The sequence below is a fragment of the Leptidea sinapis genome, chromosome 4 (assembly GCF_905404315.1).
Source record: "Leptidea sinapis chromosome 4, ilLepSina1.1, whole genome shotgun sequence".
In the NCBI taxonomy this organism is placed as follows: Eukaryota; Metazoa; Arthropoda; class Insecta; order Lepidoptera; family Pieridae; genus Leptidea; species Leptidea sinapis.
This window is the reverse complement of record NC_066268.1, coordinates 9,194,755-9,216,973: the sequence shown is the minus strand read 5'-3', so window position 1 is coordinate 9,216,973 and position 22,219 is coordinate 9,194,755. Positions and strand designations below refer to the sequence as shown.

Here is a 22,219-nt window from a genome sequence, read left to right as displayed (position 1 = left end):
GCTACTTTTAGTAGTAGATTAAAACAGTTTTATCACTAACACCGCAACCTGCGCCTAACTCGGACGTGGTTTGTGATAGATCCGCTTCCACCATAGCCTTCAATTCGTCATTGTCAACTCTGGTCTCCGGCCGTCCACCGGACTTGTTCTGCAGTTCGAAATTTCCAGAACGCAAACGTTGGAAGAGATGTAAAACAAAAGAGTAAAAAACAAATGAAATGTCGAAACGCAAATGCATGAGTAATAGCTGTATAAATTTGAATTTAGAATTCTCAACCAAAGAGGAAATATTTGACATCAAAGTGGCCAGTACGACAAACCGCCAATTTCATAATATATTGTAAGGACCTAATATTTAGGGGTAAGCCGATATTATATTACTGACCTATGCTAGATGAAGAAAACAATTCAAATATAGTGATTATAACTAAAACTCCAAAATTCGGTGACAGTAACAAAAACAACAGCGTTAAAATAAATCAGTAATTTTAAAACGTTTTATCACATTTAAATGCTAACAGATCGCTACTTGCAACTCACGATAACAGTGGAGTTCATTGCGGGTAACAGGAGGGGTTCTAACTTTTAATCCAAACTAATTTCAAAGATGGTGTTTCGATAAAATAATTTAAATATTAAAGATGTAACTTATGAATCTTATATTGCTTACTTATAATATTAAGTTTTATTACTATCTCTGCCGTCTAGTAAATGCTTTTCATATAATGTCATAACGGATAGAATCAACTTGTTGAAACTGAAAAAAAAAATTCTAAAATGATGTTTCATTTAAAATTTGATTGACATAGCATATAATCGTACCTACTCTGAGGTTATGAACGTGCCCTATAATATGTTGACACTTGGCTTAAAGGTCTCGACCCCTGTAACCAGGCCATAAAATCTTTAAAAAAGTGAGTTGACACTTGACAGATCAATTCAAAACAATTGTCAATTTCAACTTCAAATGAGTATCAAACCAAGACAAGACGTAGGTATCAAACAAAAATTCGGTTTCGGCTCATGGCCGATGACTGAAGACTGATCATCAGAGATCATAATAATAATTTCCTTAAAATTACATCACAAGTCACAACACAATATTTATTATTTGCTTGAGTTCTTTAGTGAATTATCTCTTTTGTAAATATAATTAATAACTTAAAAATCATACAAAATGCATAGACGTAGGGCTCCGAACTTTACGTATGTGAGTGGTTGTGTGAAATATATGATTTTTGTTTTAAATTTCATATTTTGGGTGAGTGTACTGTATAAATATTACACCGGGTGTTAGCTCTTAATTCAATAATAATTAACATTACTGGCTATGAGTATAGAATGTAATTGTCACAATAGTACCTATAGCCACATATTATTATTATTGTTTGTATTACATCCATTGTTCAGAATGAATCATTAGCTGTTCTCATACTCAGTACAGTAAGCATTATGAATCGTGTGAATCACACACATGAACACAAGCTTTCATTTTCCCCATTGTTTAGTAAGCTAATTAACATAATTTAATCACATATAAAATCAATTATCTAAGAGTACTTTAACTTTAATAATATCAAATTTACAGCTTGTATGTATCCCTACAAAGTAGGTATATTAAAGTTCACCTGTTGTTAAGTGATCACCGCTGCCAACATTATCTTGCAATTCCAGAGGAATCACAGATATATGTTTGTATAATTGTCTGTTCTGCTGATAAGTGGGAATGGCCTATCAGCAAAACAGCTGTTCTAATCTTTCAGCAACATTTCTGTTATAAAGCTCAAGCTCATGATAAACGGGTACACTAGTATTTTCTGTGATTCACACCCATACCACACTGAATAGCCTGCATTATTAAGTTTTATTCAAATAAAAAAATATTTTCACATGTATTATTATACAAGGTGAAACGAAATGGGTATACTATGCTTTGAACCAGACATTCCTTAGGTCATCTCTAATGACTATGTGAAGTCAGAATTGAATTAGCATTATATTTTAATACAATATTTAAAGTGCTAAGTTTTCGCAAAAACTATGATTCCCTCAACCCTAATCAGCTGTTTTTTTGAACTCTCTTTGACCTTAAACAGATGAAAAACGTAGATGTGACATAATATCAGATAATAGTAAAATGCCTACGATTCATTGCAGCTGTGAAGCAATTTGTGTTCTCATTTTGCCATGAAGACAAAGTTATTTTGTATGTGCATTTGCTTTAGCTGACATTGAAAATACTTCTAAATTTGTATTTACTGTAGTTATGTATTACCCAATAAAGATTTTTTTAATTCTAATCTTATTATGAAACTATGTTATGTTAGTATTTACTCTGATTTCCGCGAGTGTTACAAATTTAAATAAAACACGTTTAAAAGATAAAAACTAGTGTAATTGTAACTGTGTTTTTACATTTTGGGTTTTTTAAATATGTTAGGTTGAAAAGATCGGCCTGTCTGCGTTAATACTCTTTGAATTGTGCTTTGAAACATTTACTGCTCTGTGTGTGTGTAAATTTCTATTCTAAAGGCATATACACATACTTCAATGTAGAATTATTTGAAGCTTTCTTCAAGTTACATTGAAAATAATTCCAAATTTGTAATTGTAGATTATGGGTACCACAATGGCACCTTTCTCTGCTGTGAAGCAAAAATGTGTAAGCATTATTATGGTTTGGTCTGAATGGCACTGCTAGCAAGAACAGCTAGTTCTTATTACTTGGCAAATGAGTCTTGACATTTTAATTCAAAAATGTTTTATCCAATAAAGATAATTCTAATAGACTCCTATTAAGAAATTGTTCTTCACAGATTTTTTTTGTCAAATATGGATATCTTTGACCATCCTCGTATTAATAATATGTACTCCATTCCCGGACCGGGTTTTGTACCCGGCCTGGGTATGGAATGGGGCAGTTATTGAGTTTTTCGTAGGAAATTTCTCACTAGCAGCCCATAGTTCAGAAATGTAGATGCTTGCCCCCTATTACGTGGGAATTAAACATAGTGAAACGTGGGTGGAAAACATACACTTCTAACCCTTCAGGAATACAGATGTGAAACTGTGTAATGTTATGTAATTTCTTATTTTGTTTATTTGTTTCAATAACAGGAAGTAAAAAATGAATGAATAATAACATAGACACAAGCCACATTTCATGTAGTGTGCATACTCCTTAATCATAGATTATTGTTTATGTTTAAGTCCATAGGTAGGTTACCTCATTCTGTTTATAAACAAAGGCCCCGCCTAAAACTGGCAGTCTCTTTAAATTTAGGGTTGTCTAAGAAAAGAAATTGAAAAATAATATTTTTATTTCGTAGGGAAGTCTTTTTCTTTTTTTTTATTTATTTATTAAAACTTAAACATCACCATACTATTGCATATGACCCAAATAATGTACCATTGAAGGGATGTTATACCCTTTCTGGTTCACGTTGTATATTACTAGCGGACCCAGCAAACATTGTATTGCCAATATTAAAATCGCGATACAAAAGTAACTGTTGATCGTAGATGGGTGAAAATTTGAAGTTGTATGTATTTTTTAATGCTGACTCATAATCAAACAAATTTAAAAAAAAAAAATAAAAAATAAAAATTGGGGTGCACCACCTAACTTAACATTTAGGGGGATGAAAAATAGATGTTGTCCAATTCTCAGACCTACCCAATATGCACTCAAAATTTCGCAATTTGGCAATGTTAATAAAACTACATAATGGTAATCTATACCTACTAAATATATACATAGGATCCTACTAATATTATAAATGTGAAAGTTTGTATCTCTGGATGTATGTTTGTACTTCTTTAACGCAAAAACTACTGAATAGATTTTGATGAAACATTACAATTTTTTTTTTATGGAATAGGAGGACAAATGAGCGTACGGGTCACCTAGTGTTAAGTGATCACCGCCTCATTTCTCTTGCAACACCATAGGAATCACAAGAGCATTGCCGGCCTTTAAGGAAGGTATATGTGCTTTTTTTGAAGGTACCCATGTCGTATCGTCCCGGAAACACCGCATAAGGAAGCTCATTCCACAGCTTTGTAGTACGACGGAGAAAGCTCCTTGAAAACCGCACTGTGGAGGACCGTCACACATCCAGTTATAATATAGTTTACACACCAGAATAACACAAAGGGTATAGTTTATAAAAATATTGTTGCTATATTATATTAACCCGAAAAATTAAAAGACGTTTTCGTGGTCATGGTCATGGCTTTAAAAAGTAAGTCTGAGAAAATACGGTCAAACACTAAATATAATTTATATGGCAAAACAATGTTTGTCGGGTCAGCTAGATTATGATAAAACTGCTCCCTTATGATGATGAAAATATATACAAATAATTTAAGAAATTCTGTAAGTATGATGGTATGAAAAAATAATTAGGCACTTGTTGACCCATTATAAAAAAAATCTGATTTGAATTAATAATTAAATAGAGAATTCCTTTATTCTTTTTTGTTCCGGGAAACTGATCATGCAGTATGCCTCAGATCAGCGCCATTTATGGTGCTCGCGATGCTTTTACAACAAGATCCCAGAAAATGTTTAAAACAAAAGTATTATGATATTCAAAAGAATTGATAAAAAACATTTGTGTGGTAAAGGTTACTATAACATGACTTTCTTGATGATACCACAGATTGGGAATGGAGTGACCGCCCTCAGGCTATTAAATAATAAGTTTAATTGTATGATATTACTTTGAAAACAAATTTTATATGTGAAAAAAAAAAGCCCGCTGAGTTAGTTGCAACCGTTCTTCTCAGGTCTGAGGCATTCTTATTGGAATGGGTGGTAGTTTTTGGCTTTCAATAAGTGATGTCACATCCTATTTTGAATAAAAATATTTGAATTTGAACTCAAAAAAAAAGAAAAAAGAACAGAAATGGATAAAGTGTATCTCAGATGATGTTATTTACAGTTTAACAAGGTGTCACAAAATTCAATGATAAGATGGAGCCAGACATGTTGTCCACTCTGGTCCAAATAAAAAAAATTTCTAAAATTTGTATAAGTTCCCTTAATTAATATATTTTTCAGTACTCAGACTACACATTAGAAAATTGTTGTTTTTTTTCTAATTATGTGTGCAGTTTTTTTTTATGAAAAAGGAGGACAAACGAGTGTACACCCGTACACTAGTTGTACTCCTTTTTCCTCACCTGGTGTTAAGTGATCACCGCTGCCCACATTATCTTGCAATTCCAGAGGAATCACTGCAGTGTTGCCGGCCCTTAAGGATGGTGTATGGGCTTTTTTTTTGTTTTGTCGAAAAAGTTTTAGAAATTAGATTTCTGGTATAAGCAGTGCAAACAATGATAGTATGTACCTATTAAGTTAAAAGCTGCCTGATATTTCAAACAGATGCTTAATTTTTTTTTTTTTTTAGTTACTTGGTGGATTATTGGTCGCTGTTGGACTCTATGCATTTATTGACAAATGGCAGGCTACAGGAATGATAAAGGTAAGAGTTCTTAAGAGATTGAAATGATGAGAGATAAAAATTGTTTTAGTAATAGCTTAACCTTGGGATTTTTGTTAATATCACTTAAATCTCTACCAATGCTTCGGAAACAGTTTGCGCTTGGGACAGAAGAAACTCTCACAGTATAATTTTTGTTTTATTTAGTTTGAAGTATTATCTTAACTTGGTTGGGACCATTATCAAAGTATTTTATCTAAACAATTTCCTTTAAACAATAACATACCTTCTAGAATTAGTAATTCCTTATTTTAGGATTGTTCCAAATTTTTGTGAACATTAGAAGTTTTAAATTTTCATAAATTTTGGACTTTGTATAGGCTCTACCAGATCTTATTATATTAAAATTGTAGGGAGATGGTAACATGTTCACAAGGAACAAACATAAACTTGTGATGCCTACTACTCGGTTATGTTGAGTTAGTAAGTCTTTTATTGGGCGATGTATATGCGTCTGTAATATGATCACAGAAAATGTACAAAATAAATATGTTACGAATTTGTAAAGAATTGTTAAAAAACGTTTGTGTGGAGAAGAAGGTGATTAAGCATCACGCTCTTTAATTATAAATGATTATTGTATGATATTACATTGTAATCCATAGTTTTATAAAAAAAAACCCGCTGAGTTTCTTGCGCCCGTTCTTCTCAGGTCTGAGGCAGTCGTATTTCGAATGGGTGATAGTTTTTGTGCGTTCAATAAGTGATTTTGAATCCTATTTGGAATTTGAAAAATCTAGTTGTTTATAAGTATGTTGGTTAGTACCTTCTTTATGTTGTTGTATTAAACTGTTACCATTTTGATTCTTTATTAGTACTGTTTAAATGAAGTTTATTGGTCTCAAAATAACTTATAACATCGTAATCTGTATGTTCGTTTACATTCAAAAATAAGAGAAATATCATAAGCAAACAACACAAGTATAACAATGCTGTATTTCAAAAGATCCTTCAGTTTTATATTATACCCAACATTTTTTTTAATGAAAATAAGAGACGAGACGTTCAGGACGTTCAGCTGATGGTAATTGATACGCCCCACCTATTACAACGCAGTGCCGCTGAGGATTCTTGAAAAACCCAAAAATTCTCAGCAGCATTACACTTGAGCTCGTCACCTTGAGACATAAGATGCTAAGTCTCATTTGCCTAGTAATTTCACTAGCTACGGCGCCCTTCAAACCGAAACACAGTAATGTTTACACATTACTGCTTTACGGCATAAATAGGCGCCGTTATGGTACCCATAATCTAGCCGGCTTCCTGTGCAAAGGAGCCTCCCACTGGTGTAACCAACATCATCAAAAATAAAATTGAACAGGTAAAAATCTGGGCAGGCTGGTATAAATTTAAATCTTGGCAAGTGCAGACACTAATCTTGGCATGCAACATCGCGTTTCTCACAAATATGTTTAACAATTGACCTTTTTTTAATTCTACGACAATCTTAACAAAAAAAAAAGTACACTAACTAATTGGCGGTTAAAACTTAGTACCTATACCGTAGCACGAATTATGAGGTAAAAAATATTGTAATTGATAGAGTTTTAGTCCACGATTATAATGCTACCACTCTTGTTACAAGGTAATGCACCGTTCCAGAGGAAAAAACATTTTAAATATCCTATTCTAACTTCAAATTATGATATTTTTTAAGGATTGGGACATTTTAATGGGGAGGATGGAAAGTGAAACGCCTAGAATTTGTTTCTGGTACTCGCCGGCCGCTGCCGCGGCATGCTACGCTCGGCTCGTGCGTTGTTTTAACTGTTCTAACATAACTTAACCTAGCCAATTTTAATAAATTGTAGTTATAGTTAGATAGAGCTTTGGGGATTGATGAACATGAACAGTGAACCCTAATATAAATGTTTTCCTTTTATCTAAAAATAATTATTGATGTAGCAGTCTTATCTGTCACAGACTATTTTTACATTTCATTTCACTGTTTTTCATACAATTCATGGCTGTATGGGCTTGAACCCTTTGCCTGTCCTAATATTTTACGAAGAAACCAAAATTATTTTATGACAGTTTTTAGCCTCCCGCCGCGATGTCAGAGCTCATGTAGTGTTTATTTACGTGATTTACCTGTTTTAGGTTAGTATCTTTTTCGTTATTTTCTTGAAAACGGTGCATTGCCTTATAATAAGAGTGGTATCATTATAGATAGTCATCGTAGACTAAAGCTCTAACAACTACAATATTTTTTACCTCCAAATTCGTGCTACTGGATACTAAGTCCATCGTAATTTGTCTGAATATGTATGGTTGGACGTAATAAACGTAAGCTCGTTGCAATTTGATAACAGACATTTTACCTACTGTAAGTCGTTAAGGAGTTCCATTGATCATCTTATTCGACTACGACAATTAGTTGACCATGACGTTACGGTAGGTGACTCAAATATCCGGATAGCAAATAAAAGATTCGGCTGAGTGACGTTTTTTTAGAGTAAAACTGTGTATTTATTTTAAAATAATGAATAATATGATCTGTCCCAAATATGCATATAAAGTTTAATATCAATTATTATATTTATCTGGTCAGGTTGTTATATTCTGTATCGGTATCGACTCGGTAGCTCGACACGTCTAGGTGCTTGTGGACATGGGACTGCATGGCTCGAGCCACCACCTCGAATGTGCACGTTTCTTTCTGTTGCACCACGTCCAATACACTCGTTCTTTCTATTTTTAATTGTGCAGAGCATTTTCCTATTTCCTTCCTTTTTCTTTTCCTTTTCTCCATGGCTGAGAATTTCTTAGTGTTTTCGGTTGTAGATAGTGATAGTAAGTTTATGATATCAGAGCATTAATTTGCTCCCAATAATTGAATTGTCATTTATCCTATAGTCAGAACCTCACCAAACTCTCATCAAGCTACCCTTGAAGTACATCCTTTCCAATAAAAAAATAATCGAAATCGGTTAACGTGATATTGAGTTATTCGTCCATTTGTCGTGCACATACTTAGTGTTAATTTAAGACTTTGGTTTTTCGATGGATGCCATTGTCAGATCTGGACCAAATTAAAATGGGACCACACGGGAAGCACCAGCTTTCAAACAAAAAAGAATCATCTAAATCGGTTCACCCATTCGAAAGTTCTGAGGTAACAAACATAAAAAAATACCGTTAAATTGAGAACCCCGGTTAAAAATACAAAATGAAATGTTCGCTTTTTTATCCTTATAATTCTTATCGAATGGTAAATATCAGGATCATACTATTTAAGACATATATCATAATACCACTGCATAAAATCGTAAGACAATCGTGTGACATATAACATAAAGTCCTCTGCCGCGTCAGCCTGTGTGTCTGTTCGCGATAAACTCAAAACTTTTTAATGCTGTTTTCACCAATGGATAGCGTGGTTCTCGAGGAAGGTACAAGTATATAATTTGTTAAGTTTTTGTATACATTAAAGATATTATTGGAGGTGTCGCAAAAAAATATACCGTCTGGGAGGTTCCAACCGTCCGTGATGGCTATCTTCAACCGTCCGTGGAGGCTCCTTTGCACAGAATGCCGGCTAGATTATGGCTACCACAACGGCGCCTATTTCTGCCGCTAAGCACTTAATGTGTAAGCATTACTGTGTGTCGGTCTGAAGGGCGCCGTAACTAGTGAAATTAATGGGCAAATGAGACTTAACATCTTATGTCTCAATTCGACGAGCGCAGTTGTAGTGCCGCTCAGAATTTTTGGGGTTTTTCAAGAATACTGAGCGCGCAGGGCGTATCAATTACCATCAACAGAACGTCCTGCTCGTCTCGTCCCTTATTTACATAAAAAAAAGCAAATATTGTAGGGTTGCAAATAGGGTTGGTTGTACCGTTTACAAACCTTGTCAGTCCGCGCCTTAATGTTATACGATTGCTTTTCAGTTGGACACGGTTTACGACCTCATGCTGAACATAAGTCTCCTGCTTGCACTCATGGGTGGGGTGGTCTTCGTAGTGAGTTTTGCTGGATGTATCGGTGCTCTGAGGGAGAACACCTGCCTCTTGAAATTCGTATGTATTTATTAGCATTTATTTATTTAGGTCCATATCCCTCAACCAATTTGGAGGTATACAGGGTATCTTCTACCATAATAATAATAATAATCATTTATTGAAGATTAATAATATGTGGTACAGAATGTTTTGTGCCCTACCCTCTGCGGTAGGATACCCCGAGTTGCAGAGGCTAGGTCCTTCCGAAAGGCATTATTATACATAATTAGCAAAATCACTAAAAAGAGGTATGAGTGTGTGCGTGTGTATGTATGTGGGCGTGCGTGTGTATGTGTTTGCGTGTGTGTGTATGTTTTTATTATATTTTTATACCATGGATGGAACAAAAAAGACATTGTGTAATTTATACCACACGACAGTTGTGAAATGTACATGAATGTGAAGTCAAAATACGAAATGTAACTACGCTCACAGATCGAGTCTTATAATTTGACAAGTTTTACTGACACCTTAAGTAGGTGGGAGGCTCCTTTGAACAGGATGCCGGCTAGGTCATGGGTACCACAACGGCGCCTGTTTCTACCGTGAAGCAGTAATATGTAAAAATTATCGTGGTTCGGTCTGAAGGGCGCCGTAGCTAGTGAAATTACTGGGCAAAGGAGACTTAACATCTTATGTCTCAAGGTGACGAGCGCAATTGTAGTGCCGCTCAGAATTTTTAGGTTTATCAATAATCCTGAGCGGCACTGCATTGTAGTGGGCAGGGCGTATCAATTACCATCAGCTGAACGTCCAGCTTGTCTTGTCCTTTATTTTCTTACAAAATGGTACCCCATCTCCGCCAACGTATGTCACCCCATGGGACGGTCGCGCCCGAAGTTGTCGGGCTATTGTCGTGTCGAGGCGACTTTATCTCGAAACACCGCGCAAGGAAGCTAGGCAAAACTCCAAAGTTTGCTAGTTACGCAGTAAGTTGCCGCCGAATTCCACCTTCGCACGACACGCCACAAGTTAGGATATCATCCCCACCATCTGGATGTGTGGTGGTCCTCCACAGTGCGGTTTTCAAGAAGCTTTCTTCCACGTACTACAAAGCTGTGGAATGAACTTCCTTGTGCGGTGTTTCCGGGACGATACGACATGGGTACCTTCAAAAAAAGCGCGTACACCTTCCTTAAAGGCCGGCAACGCTCATGTGATTTCTCTGGTGTTGTAAGAGATTGTGGGCGGCGGTGATCACTTAATAACAGGTGACCCGTACGCTCGTTTGTCCTCCTATTCCATAAAAAAAAAGTTCCTTGACAATCTGACAATAGCATTGTGGAGGTAAGGTATGCGACACATCCTGATAATGAGGAAGCTAACTAACTTTGTGGCGTGTGATGCGAAGGTGTACCTAATTGAGAGGAATTTAAACATACATTAAAATGTAGAAAACCTATATTTTCCTATATCGGATGGCTTTTTATAAATAGGGCGACAAATAGTCTAGTATAGATCACCTGATAAATAGGTTATTACCAACTCCTACATTCATTTGACACCAGAAGGAGCACTGGAGCGTTGCCTTTTAAGTTTTTTTGGAACTGTTAACTGCATATAATACTATGGAACGCGTCGGATTCACCGCTGTCTTCGGTCTTCAAGGTAACCGATCTCGTGAGATCATTTACGGCCGTTTTCAATAACGTATCTCTAGTTACGGATAAATTGCTATCACAGTTTAATGACAAGATCTTATCTATCCATAGTTATGTCCAATATAGTAATACGAACGTTTTTAATAACCTATCTACCATTAGTTTAAGTTACGGATACATTGCTGTCACAGTTTAATGACAAGATCTTATCTATCCATAGTTATGTCCAATATTGTTATAGTCCAATGCTTTATGGGGATAAGTTATTTAAATGTAAGTAAGCGTAAAAAGATAGATTTCTCTACCTCTACAAAGTTAAACTTTGGATATATAGGTTATTGAAAACGGCCGTTAGTAAATCGGAGGTTAAGTAATCATAATTCAAGATATTTTTTAAATATATAATATACTAGACAGGATACAATTAATTTATTATTTCTAATTCTGTTTTGTGTATTTCTCCAGTATTCCCTGTGCTTGCTGATTCTCTTTCTGGTGGAGATGGGGGGTGCTGTGTGTGGGTTTGTCTTCCCACGGTCTCTGCACGGTATCCTCGAGCTCAGCTTCACGGAGAGAGTGGTCCACGCTTACAGAGATGACCCTGACCTGCAGAACTTCATTGACTTCGCGCAGAGTGATGTAAGTTTTTTGTATTTCCAATCCGTAGATTCTTTGGCGTTGCGTTAAGATGTTTTATCTTTCTGCACCTTGTGTATTCATCATCTGCGTCTTCTCTGTTCGTCTTAATCTGAAATATAATTGTTATTATAAATATTATTAGTTTAGAATTAACGAAGGATTTAAGTAAAGTATTTTTTCTAGTGTGATTTCTGATTCTATGACAGAACCTCTTGCTGGTGGCGGACTGTCTAGTAATTGCCTTCCTATAACCCAAATAGCTTGCCTCACTTTCTTGAGTGAAGTATCAGTCTATTTACTGTCTATGGTTAGAGTATGCCACTGTCCCAAAACAACATTATACCTAAATAGTAGCTACGTAATGTGTATAAAAGTATTTAATCATCTACCTCTAGAAATGAAAAACTTACCACAGAAACGATTTACTGGACTCCTGTTTAACGGCCGTTCCCAATATTCAGTCTATCTCTTACTTGAGATAAAAATCGTAACCATCGTTGACTTTTCTGTACCAATAAACTTACGACGGTAACTCATTTTATCCGTGCACGCTGTCTGTCAATGGGACGACGTTTGTATGGAAATTGCAATTGCAAGAGTGACCATTCGTGACAGTAGAAGGTAGTAATTTATCTCTTTTTTATGGAATAGGAGGACAAACGAGCGTACGGGTCACCTGGTGTTAAGTGATCACCGCCGCCCACATTCTCTTGCAACACCGGAGGAATCACAAGAGCCTTGCCGGCCTTTAAGGAAGGTGTACGCGCTTTTTTTTAAGGTACCCATGTCGTATAGTCCCGGAAACACCGCACAAGTTTGTATAACGTGGAAGAAAGCTCCTTGAAAACCGCACTGTGGAGGACCACCACACATCCAGATGGTGGGGATGATATCCTAACTTGTGGCGTGTCGTGCGAAGGTGGAATTCGGCGGAAGGAATCAGGTTGAACAGCTCTTCGGAACACTCCCCGTGATAAATGCGGTAGAAGACACACAATGAAGCGACGTCTCTACGCAACGCCAAGTGATCTAGCCGTTCACAGAGCACTGGGTCCCCAACAATTCGAGCTGCTCTGCGTTGCACGCGGTCAAATGGATCGAGCTGATACTGGGGTGCACCAGACCAGAGATGACAGCAATACTCCATGTGTGGCCGGACCTGCGCTTTGTACAGCGCTAGAATGTGGGCTGGCTTGAAGTATTGCCGTGCTCTATTGATGACGCCCAGCTTCTTCGAAGCCAATTTGGCTTTGCCCTCCACATGGCCATGGAATTGGCAATCGCTCGAGAATTCGAGACCCAGTATTCCGATACTAGGCGAGGCTTTAAGGGAAGTGTTGTCGAAGAGCGGGATACGGCAAATGGGGATTTTTTAGTGGTAAATGCGCTGGGGGTTGAATTGGACAAGGTTCAATTTGCCCCAATGCGCGACCTTCTCGAGAGAAGTCCTCGATAGAAGACACAAGTTTCTCCCAGCACTGGTCGACGTTTTCCCGAGAGAGACTTGCATGGCCCGTGTATACGGCATCTCCAATGGTGTCGTCTGCATAGCAATATATGATAGAGGTATCCAACATATCATTGATATGCAGAAGAAACAGCGTGGGAGATAGCACACAGCCTTGGGGCACTCCAGCGTTCACGGGCTTGGGATTCGAGCAACAGCCGTCGACAACGACTTGTATGCTACGCCCAGTGAGGAAGCTGGAGGTCCACTTGCATTAGCTCTCGGGAAGCCCAAATGTTGGAAGTTTTGAGAGGAGCGCCTTGTGCCATACACGATCAAAGGCCTTCGCTATATCCAGACCTTCCCCCTTGCTTTCAATAGCCGCCGCCTATCTATGTGATAGGTATACCAGAAGATCACCTGCCGACCGACCATGGCGAAATCCGTATTGTCGGTCGTTGATCAACTGGTGACCCTCTAGGTATACTAAAAGCTGGCGGCTAATTATGTTCTCCATGATTTTGGAGAGCAGGGAGGTAATAGCGATAGGCCTGTAGTTTGCCGGATCCGAACTGTCTCCTTTTTTTTGGATCGGATGGATAAGGGCTGACTTTCATGAGTCAGGGACTACGCCTTTGGAATAAGAGTGCCGGAATAAACGCGTTAGCACCGGCGTCAACTCATGGGCACACGTTCTAAGCACGATTGGAGAAATGCCATCCGGCCCGCTCGACTTCCTGACGTCCAACGAAAATAGAGCTCGCCTAACAGTTTTCTGTCTGAACTGTACTTCAGGCATAGAGCTCTGACACCGCGGGATGGTCGGCAGTGTTTTTCCGTTGTCGTCAAGAGTCGAGCTGGAGGCGAAAAGAGCGCACAGGAGATCGGCCTTCTCTTTTGCCGTATGGGCCAGGGTGTCATTCCTCATCTGCAACGGCGGCATGCACGGCTGGTTGAAGTTACCAAGAGCAGCTTTCGACAACGAACCTTGCCCCAAGGGTAGGATGCAAAAAAGGAACGCATCCTATCCCAATCTGCTGACTTATAGTGCCAAACGCGGCGGGTCGCTGGTGGTCTGCGACGTTGGCGTCGGATGGGCACTACACTCCTGACCAGGCAATGGTCAGACGTTCCGAGAGGGGTGTCGACACTATCGGGTAACTATCGGGACGTGTAGTCAGCAGAAGATCTAATAAGGACGGCATGTGGCTATCCACATCCGGGAGACGCGTAGGCGACTCAACCAATTGGGACAGACCATACGCCAATGCAAAATCTCTATCTGTAGATAGTATATTGGGAACGGCCGTAAATGGTTATCTCTGGTCTGGCGCACTCCAGTATCAGCTCGATCCATTTGACCGCGTGCAACGCAGAGCAGCTCGAATTGTCGGGGACCCAGTGCTCTGTGAACGGCTGGATAACTTGGCGTTGCGTAGAGACGTCGCTTCATTGTGTGTCTTCTATCGCATTTATCACGGGGAGTGTTCCGAAGAGCTGTTTAACCTGATTCCTGCCGCCGAATTCCACCTTCGCACACGAAAGCTGTGGAATGAGCTTCCTCGTGCAGTGTTTCCGGGACGATACGACATGGGTACTTTCAAAAAAAGCGCGTACACCTTCCTTAAAGGCCGGCAACGCTCCTGTGATTCCTCTGGTGTTGCAAGAGATTGTGGGCGGCGGTGATCACTTAACAACAGGTGACCCGTACGATCGTTTGTCCTCCTATTCCATAAAAAAAAATGGTTAATCGACAATTTTTTTACAGTGTTAAGGATTTTTTTAATTTTCAGTAAACTTTTGCTTGCTAATTTAAATTAGCCGAATAGATGACACTACAATAAATTTAAGATCTATAATGTATATCTACTGTATTCGACGCAATAAATAAATTTCATTTCATATGATCTGAGCTTGAAGGTCAATCATCAAATAGGCTATACTTCGATTTAAAAAAAAATATTGTAATTTGATCGTAAAGATTCGAAAGCGAGCTGGTATTAATAATACCACTTTATGCTACGACAAATTGTTTTAAATTTAAACGATAAATAGTCACGCCTTGTAGGAAGCCGCCATGATGGTGACGTCATAATAACATGAAACGTCAAATGTGCAGTGAAATCCTTTATTGATTGTTATAAAAATACAAAATGACTTTTCATAGGCAGTATCGTTGGTGTGTTGCTAAAACAAATTGTTTCTGCTATATGACGTCACATAATGGTGGTTGGTGTTTTCGATCACTTGACAAATAATAAAACTATGATTTCAATATTGTAAATATATATAATTCTCATGTTTTTATAACAAATTAATATTAAATATATATTATAATATATATATTTATTATAGACTTACCGCCTTATTCATAATAAAACGCTTATTAGAGGTAAAATCCTATATTAGTTGAAACGTATTTTAGGCCTGTCGAACGTTCGATAAAATTCCTTATTCATAATCGTTTGGTAAATCTCCGATAACTAATACGTCTCTATAGTACGCAATGTTGCCATTTAGTACAAAAAACATGATTTAACTGAATTTACGAGGAACTGTCTATAGAAACAGACAGCATTTCAATGTCAATGTCTTGTCAGTTGTCCAAAATCGATATCGAAATAAGTTTTAACCTAAAAATCAAGGTGTGAGTTGCTATGAACTGACTGACATCGAAAAACAAACGTCAAATACGAGACAGCTGATCAATGTCGGCCATGTTTTTTTTGCTATCAAGGGCTTAAAATAGGTTTATAGAAGGGTCGTAGCTACTAGCCTTTCCGCATCGGCCGTGCCCGCGGGCACTAGTAATTCAAAAAACAATGAGAGCGGCTGTGCCGCGGGGCACTCTTTTACCTCATCCAGTTTTCACCCTTATTAGGTGTACAAGATGGTTTATTTGCCTACGCAGTTATGAACGAGTGAATTCCCAAACACATTTCGATCCGTTACGATTCAAGGCCACCAATATTCGACGTCATAGCTTTACGGACAAAGCACTTATGTGTCCACTTGTTCCCGGCCGGCGCAGCGAGCGGTCGTTATCAAGACTTTACACGAAGATCGTTCTTTGTGGAGATTTAAGCTTTATTTTATAATTAACATATACTATTCATTACAAAAACATAAAAGGAAATAAATAAAACAAGTAATTAACAATAATAACAATATTTATTTTAAAATATACCTATTTTTACACTTTTTTTCGAATGAAAAGTCTGTGTGAAATAAAAAAGAAAGACAATATGAATAATTTATACATGGTCTTATAGCTTGTTTCAATAGCTTTCAGTGACAGTCACTCAAATCACCCTAGTTATAAGCATTTTATAACTACACGTAAAATAATACACACGGGGAAAATGCCGGAAGCTTGCCGATCTACAGTGTACAGCGAGATCCGGAGCGCGCCGATCCGGAAAGGCTAGAAGTCCTGTCAGTTTTATCGAAGAGATTTTGAGAAATGAGCATTTTAGCACTAATATGCGATTATGAATATATAATAATACGATCCTACCTTAGTAGGTAGAGGTCCCGGGTTCGAATCCCGATAGGTGCAAGTATTTATATGATGAATATAGGTGTTTGTTTCCGAGTCATGGATGTTTAAATGTATTTATGTATGTTTATATGAATATATGTATGTTTAAGTATATTGTATTAAATATATCATTGTCTTGTAATCCATAACACAGGCTATATATGCTTAACTTGGGGCAAGATAATGTGTGTAAAAAGTGAGTCAATATTATTATTATGAATATAATTTTTAACAAGCGTCTATTATCGATGTTTTGAACCTCCGATATGTCATTATGAATAAGACCGTATAAATAAGAAACTTTCAATAATTTAATTTCGATAGATGAAACTGATCTATCGAAAGCACCTCAAAACTTATATACCCTGCTATCAAATTAATCTTATCCTTCCAGTTCCACTGCTGCGGCCTGACGTCTGATGGTTACATGGACTGGTCCAAGAATGACTACTTCAACTGCACTTCGCCATCAGTGGAAAGGTGCGGGGTTCCGTTCTCATGCTGCATCAACCCGACTGACATCAGTTCAGGGCTAGTGAACATCATGTGCGGCTATGGGGTGCAGAATTATCCGGTAAGAATATTTTTAATTTTTTGGCTGAAATATTTTTTAATACAAATGTAATAAGTTGTTAATTGAAACAAAAACTATAATCATTGCTCTATAAAGAGAACCGTCATTAACAGCTATTTGCTGGAGATGATTAAAAATTTTATTTAACAAATTTTTTTATGGAAAAGGAGGAAACACGAGCATACGGTTCACCTGGTTTTAAGTGATCACCGCCTCCCATATTCTCTTTCAACACCAGAGGAATCACAGGAGCGTTACCGGCCTTTAAGGAAGGTGTACGCGTTTTTTTTTAAGGTACCCATGTCGTATCGTCCCGGAAACACCGCACAAGGAAGATCATTCCACAGATTTGTAGTACGTGGAAGAAAGTTCCTTGAAAACCGCACTGGAGAAGAACGCCACTCATCCACAAATCAAATTCAATTGTGCAAAACCATAGTGCATAGAGTAATAGAATGCACATATCGCAAAGTCGTTTAAAGTTAATGTGCGGGAAATTTAAATGAAATGAAGAGCCGAAACAGCTTCATTTACATCCATACTTTTGTGAATGAAGATAAACACAAGAAAAATCACCTGTGCGTTTTAAAGTAGTAATTAATATATTTATTTACCACTAGCTGACCCGGCAAACGTTGTTTTGCCATATACATTGTATTGATCTTATCCTTGCTAGTTGTTAAGAGATGGCGCTAGTTGTATTCATTAGTAACAATCACACTTCTTTTATATTTTGTATTATACACACTATATTTTTATAAATTATAGCGTATTTGTTATTCTGGTGTGTAAGCTATATTATTGTAAAGTTTCATCAAAATCTATTCAGTAGATTTTGCGTTAAAGAAGTTCAAACATACATCCAGACATACAAACTTTCACATTTATAATATTAGTAGGATAGAGAGTGACAATAACATAATATATTGCAACAACACTTGGTAAACGTCATTAACCTACATCAGTTCGTAAAGGGGCTTTGACATGAGGAAAAAAAGCGCGTACACCTACCTTAAAGGCCGGCAACGCTCTTGTGATTCCTCTGGTGTTGCAAGAGAATGTGGGCGGCGGTGATCACTTAACACCAGGTGACCCGTACGCTCGTTTGTCCTCCTATTCCATAAAAAAAAAGGAGAAGAAATGGTAATAAGCTCCCAGGCTATGTTTTATATCATATAATAACAAAAATGCTTAGCCTACTTAATATAAATATACAGGGTGTCCCGTAATCAGTGGACCAACGGGATACCCGTGATAGGGGTGGTCATCATCTATCGAAAACACCAAATTTTTCTGTTCTAGGGCCAGTAGTTCAAAAGATATGATTTTTTAAGCATTATTTTGAAAATTCTACCCTTATCAACACAAAAGTTGAAAAAAAATATTTTTTATTTTTATTTTGCCCTGTTTCTTAACTTAAGGTGGCTGAGGAAACATGTGTCTTCACAATTAAATCCATTTTTGTGAATAAATATTGCCAAATTAAAAATTAAAAACCAAAACATGCGCAAATATCAAATAACTAAATTTGCAACGTGATGTTTGAAGCAAGCTAGTGCAAAAAAAATGTATGACAGCCTTGCGGACCATTATTTAAAAAACATCTGCAGTTCATACTGATTCCAAAAAGGTATAACAATATTACATTTTACAAAAAAAATAACTTAATAACCAATTTTAGACTCCAATTGCGAGAAACATTTAAGCGCTATCTATTCTGAGAATTATTTTGTTATCGAGAGAGAGATAACACAATATGCTATCTCTTTCTCGCTCAGGTACCTTTTTCGTTTACGGGGTCCTATTGGCCGACGCCTATGATCCCCACACCCTAATTTTTCAAATTATTCTTAGTTTCATCAGAGACTTGCTCATAGCTCGTAGCTGCACACGTGTTTTTTACTTCGCTACCATTACGACTCTTTTTTTTGGTGACTGACGCTTGAATTGGACCTTGTTTGTCTTTGTGATTTGGATACTGTTTGCCCGGATTTTATAAAATGCCTAATACCTATACTCCTCGTGAATATGCTGAGATGTATTTTATTTACGGTCTGTGTAATGCAAACGCTCGGCAAGCAGCCCGTACGTATCGTGAGCGCTATCCTAATCGCGACCGCTATCCGGATCATCGAATTTTTCTCCGTGTAAATAACGCGTATTTAGAAGGCAGAATTCCCGGAGCTGCAAACAACGTGGGAAGACCTAGAAGAGTCGATGAACTTCAAATACTGGCCGAAGTGACAGAAGAACCTTCTACGAGTGTTCGTCGTATTTCAAGACGTACTGGTATAGCAAAAACAACAGTACATCGCATTTTAAAAAGAAACAGTTTATACCCTTATCATATTCAACGAGTGCAGGCACTATTACCTGCTGATTATCAACGGAGGATAGATTTTTGTGCAGAGATGCTTCGCCGATGCCGACAAGATCCACTATTTTTCAATTCAATATTATGGAGCGATGAATCGTGTTTTAAAAGAGTTGGAGTGTTTAACATTCATAATTTACATGAATGGGCTGTTGTGAATCCACGTATTGTACGAGAAGATAGATTCCAGCACCAGTTTGGAGTCAATTTGTGGGCTGGAATCTTAGATGGTAAACTTATTGGTCCATTTGAGCTCCCACCGAGGCTTAATGGTGCTCGGTACTTGCAATTTTTAAGAAATGACTTAAGTAATTTATTAGCAAATGTACCACAGGAGGTATGTGAGAGGATGTGGTTACAGCATGATGGCGCACCCGCTCATTATTGCAGACAAGTGAGGGAATATTTAAACGAGTCTTACCCAAGTAGGTGGATTGGACGAGGAGGTACAATCCCATGGCCAGCTCGATCACCTGATCTTAATCCATTGGATTATTTTTTATGGGGATATTTTAAAGAATCCGTATATGAAACCGTTAACGATAACGAAAGACAGCTAAGACAAAAACTGAATGTGGTGAGTGAAAAAGTCAAAAATAATGAAAGGGCGTTAAAAAGTTTAAAAAGAAATTTTATAAGAAGATGCCGGCTATGCCTTAGAGTAAGAGGAAGACATTTCGAACATTTATTATAAGAAATAAATAAAAAAATTCTAACTATTTACTTTTGTTTTATTGTAAATTCCGCCAAGAAATTGCTATCTAATGTTGATTTAAAATAATTATTGTCTTTTATTGTTTCACAATAATGATTAATTATACCTTTTTGGAATCAGTATGAACTGCAGATGTTTTTTAAATAATGGTCCGCAAGGCTGTCATACATTTTTTTTGCACTAGCTTGCTTCAAACATCACGTTGCAAATTTAGTTATTTGATATTTGCGCATGTTTTGGTTTTTAATTTTTAATTTGGCAATATTTATTCACAAAAATGGATTTAATTGTGAAGACACATGTTTCCTCAGCCACCTTAAGTTAAGAAACAGGGCAAAATAAAAATAAAAAATATTTTTTTTCAACTTTTGTGTTGATAAGGGTAGAATTTTCAAAATAATGCTTAAAAAATCATATCTTTTGAACTACTGGCCCTAGAACAGTAAAATTTGGTGTTTTCGAGAGATGATGACCACCCCTATCACGGGTATCCCGTTGGTCCACTGATTACGGGACACCCTGTATATATATCGACCATATTTTAGCGAAGGGAACGACTCGTCCCACGTCGACGCCACAAGCGGTGTTATTTAAGCGAGCATGACAAAGCCTGTCACAAGAACTCAACCTAATAACAAAATACAATGTTCATCTTTATCATAAAGTATCGTAAGAGGCGATAGAACGAATGGCCAGAGTTGTACCACTCTTGAACTCCTGTGTTTCGCTTAAGTTAGTGTTGATAAGCGTTGCCTATTCCTCTCCATCATCCACATTATGACAGCAATCCAGACAGTCAGTGGAATCTTCCAGATTCGGAGACTCCATCTCGGAGCGTCCTCACTCGCGCGGCCTGTTGTATTTGAGGTGACCGACTAGTTACTTAGTTAGTTCTTCTCCTAAAGGATTCGTAAGCAGAAAAATTTACTCATCATTTTAGAAATGAATTCTTTCAATGAATAGACGAAATTACTGATCAAGAAACAGGTGGCAGAACGTGCTATATTTTAAATTTGTTATTCAAATTAAAATATTTTTTAAAATCACTAATTGAACGTAAAAAAAACTACCATCCTTTCGAAATACGGTTGCAAGAAACTCAGCGGGCATATTTTTTCATAAAAATATGGTTACAATGTAATATCGTACAATAAACATTTATAATTAAAGAGCCTGAGGGTGTCCGTTCCATTCCCAATCTGTGGTATCATTAGGAAAATCATTTATGTTATAATACCTTTACCACTCAAACGATTTTTAACAATTGGGTTTTTGAAAAAAAAAAAAATATTGATTTTTTTTATGTATTTTAAAACTTTATTATTAATAATATTGATATTTAATGCAAAAAACTTCAAAAAAAATTTTTTTCAATTAATTATAAACAATTAAAAATTGATGAAATTTAAATAAAAATCACGTGACTATAAACGCGCCATGATTGGTCACCATAGTTGTGACGTCATAATGTTATAGCTATTTAATAACAGTACAGCGTTTACGGCTATTACACGTGTCTAGACAATAATATTAAAAATTTATTGCTAAAATACGAGTTGTTAGTTGGTTTCGATTAGCTATGTGTGATAAAGGATTTATTAAGGCAAAGTCTGATAATATTCCTGATGTTGATATATTTATGATCACCGATTTTTTAAAAAATGACGTTCGGTTTAATTCTGCTGAAGTTCGAGGTGCCAAGGCATCAAGGTAAGTTTGTTAAAAAATAATATAATAAATGAAAATATTTAATTATTTATTCTCCATTACATTAAATATAATTATTTATTTCATAAATTGCAGAGCATCGCGTGAGA

At 36.9% G+C, this 22,219-nt stretch overlaps 1 protein-coding gene across 1 annotated transcript in view; it reads left to right on the top strand.

The window, feature by feature from the left end:
• The first annotated feature begins 1,001 nt into the window (after window positions 1–1,001).
• Window positions 1,002–22,219, top strand: part of LOC126979803 (tetraspanin-33-like) — a 34,150-nt gene continuing 12,932 nt past the window's right edge. The window contains exons 1-5 of the mRNA XM_050829347.1: window positions 1,002–1,261; window positions 5,415–5,489; window positions 9,401–9,529; window positions 11,578–11,751; window positions 17,134–17,313. Coding sequence (XP_050685304.1) covers window positions 1,178–1,261; window positions 5,415–5,489; window positions 9,401–9,529; window positions 11,578–11,751; window positions 17,134–17,313 — 642 coding nt within the window. The 5' untranslated portion in view covers window positions 1,002–1,177. The remainder of the gene's footprint in view (window positions 1,262–5,414; window positions 5,490–9,400; window positions 9,530–11,577; window positions 11,752–17,133; window positions 17,314–22,219) is intronic.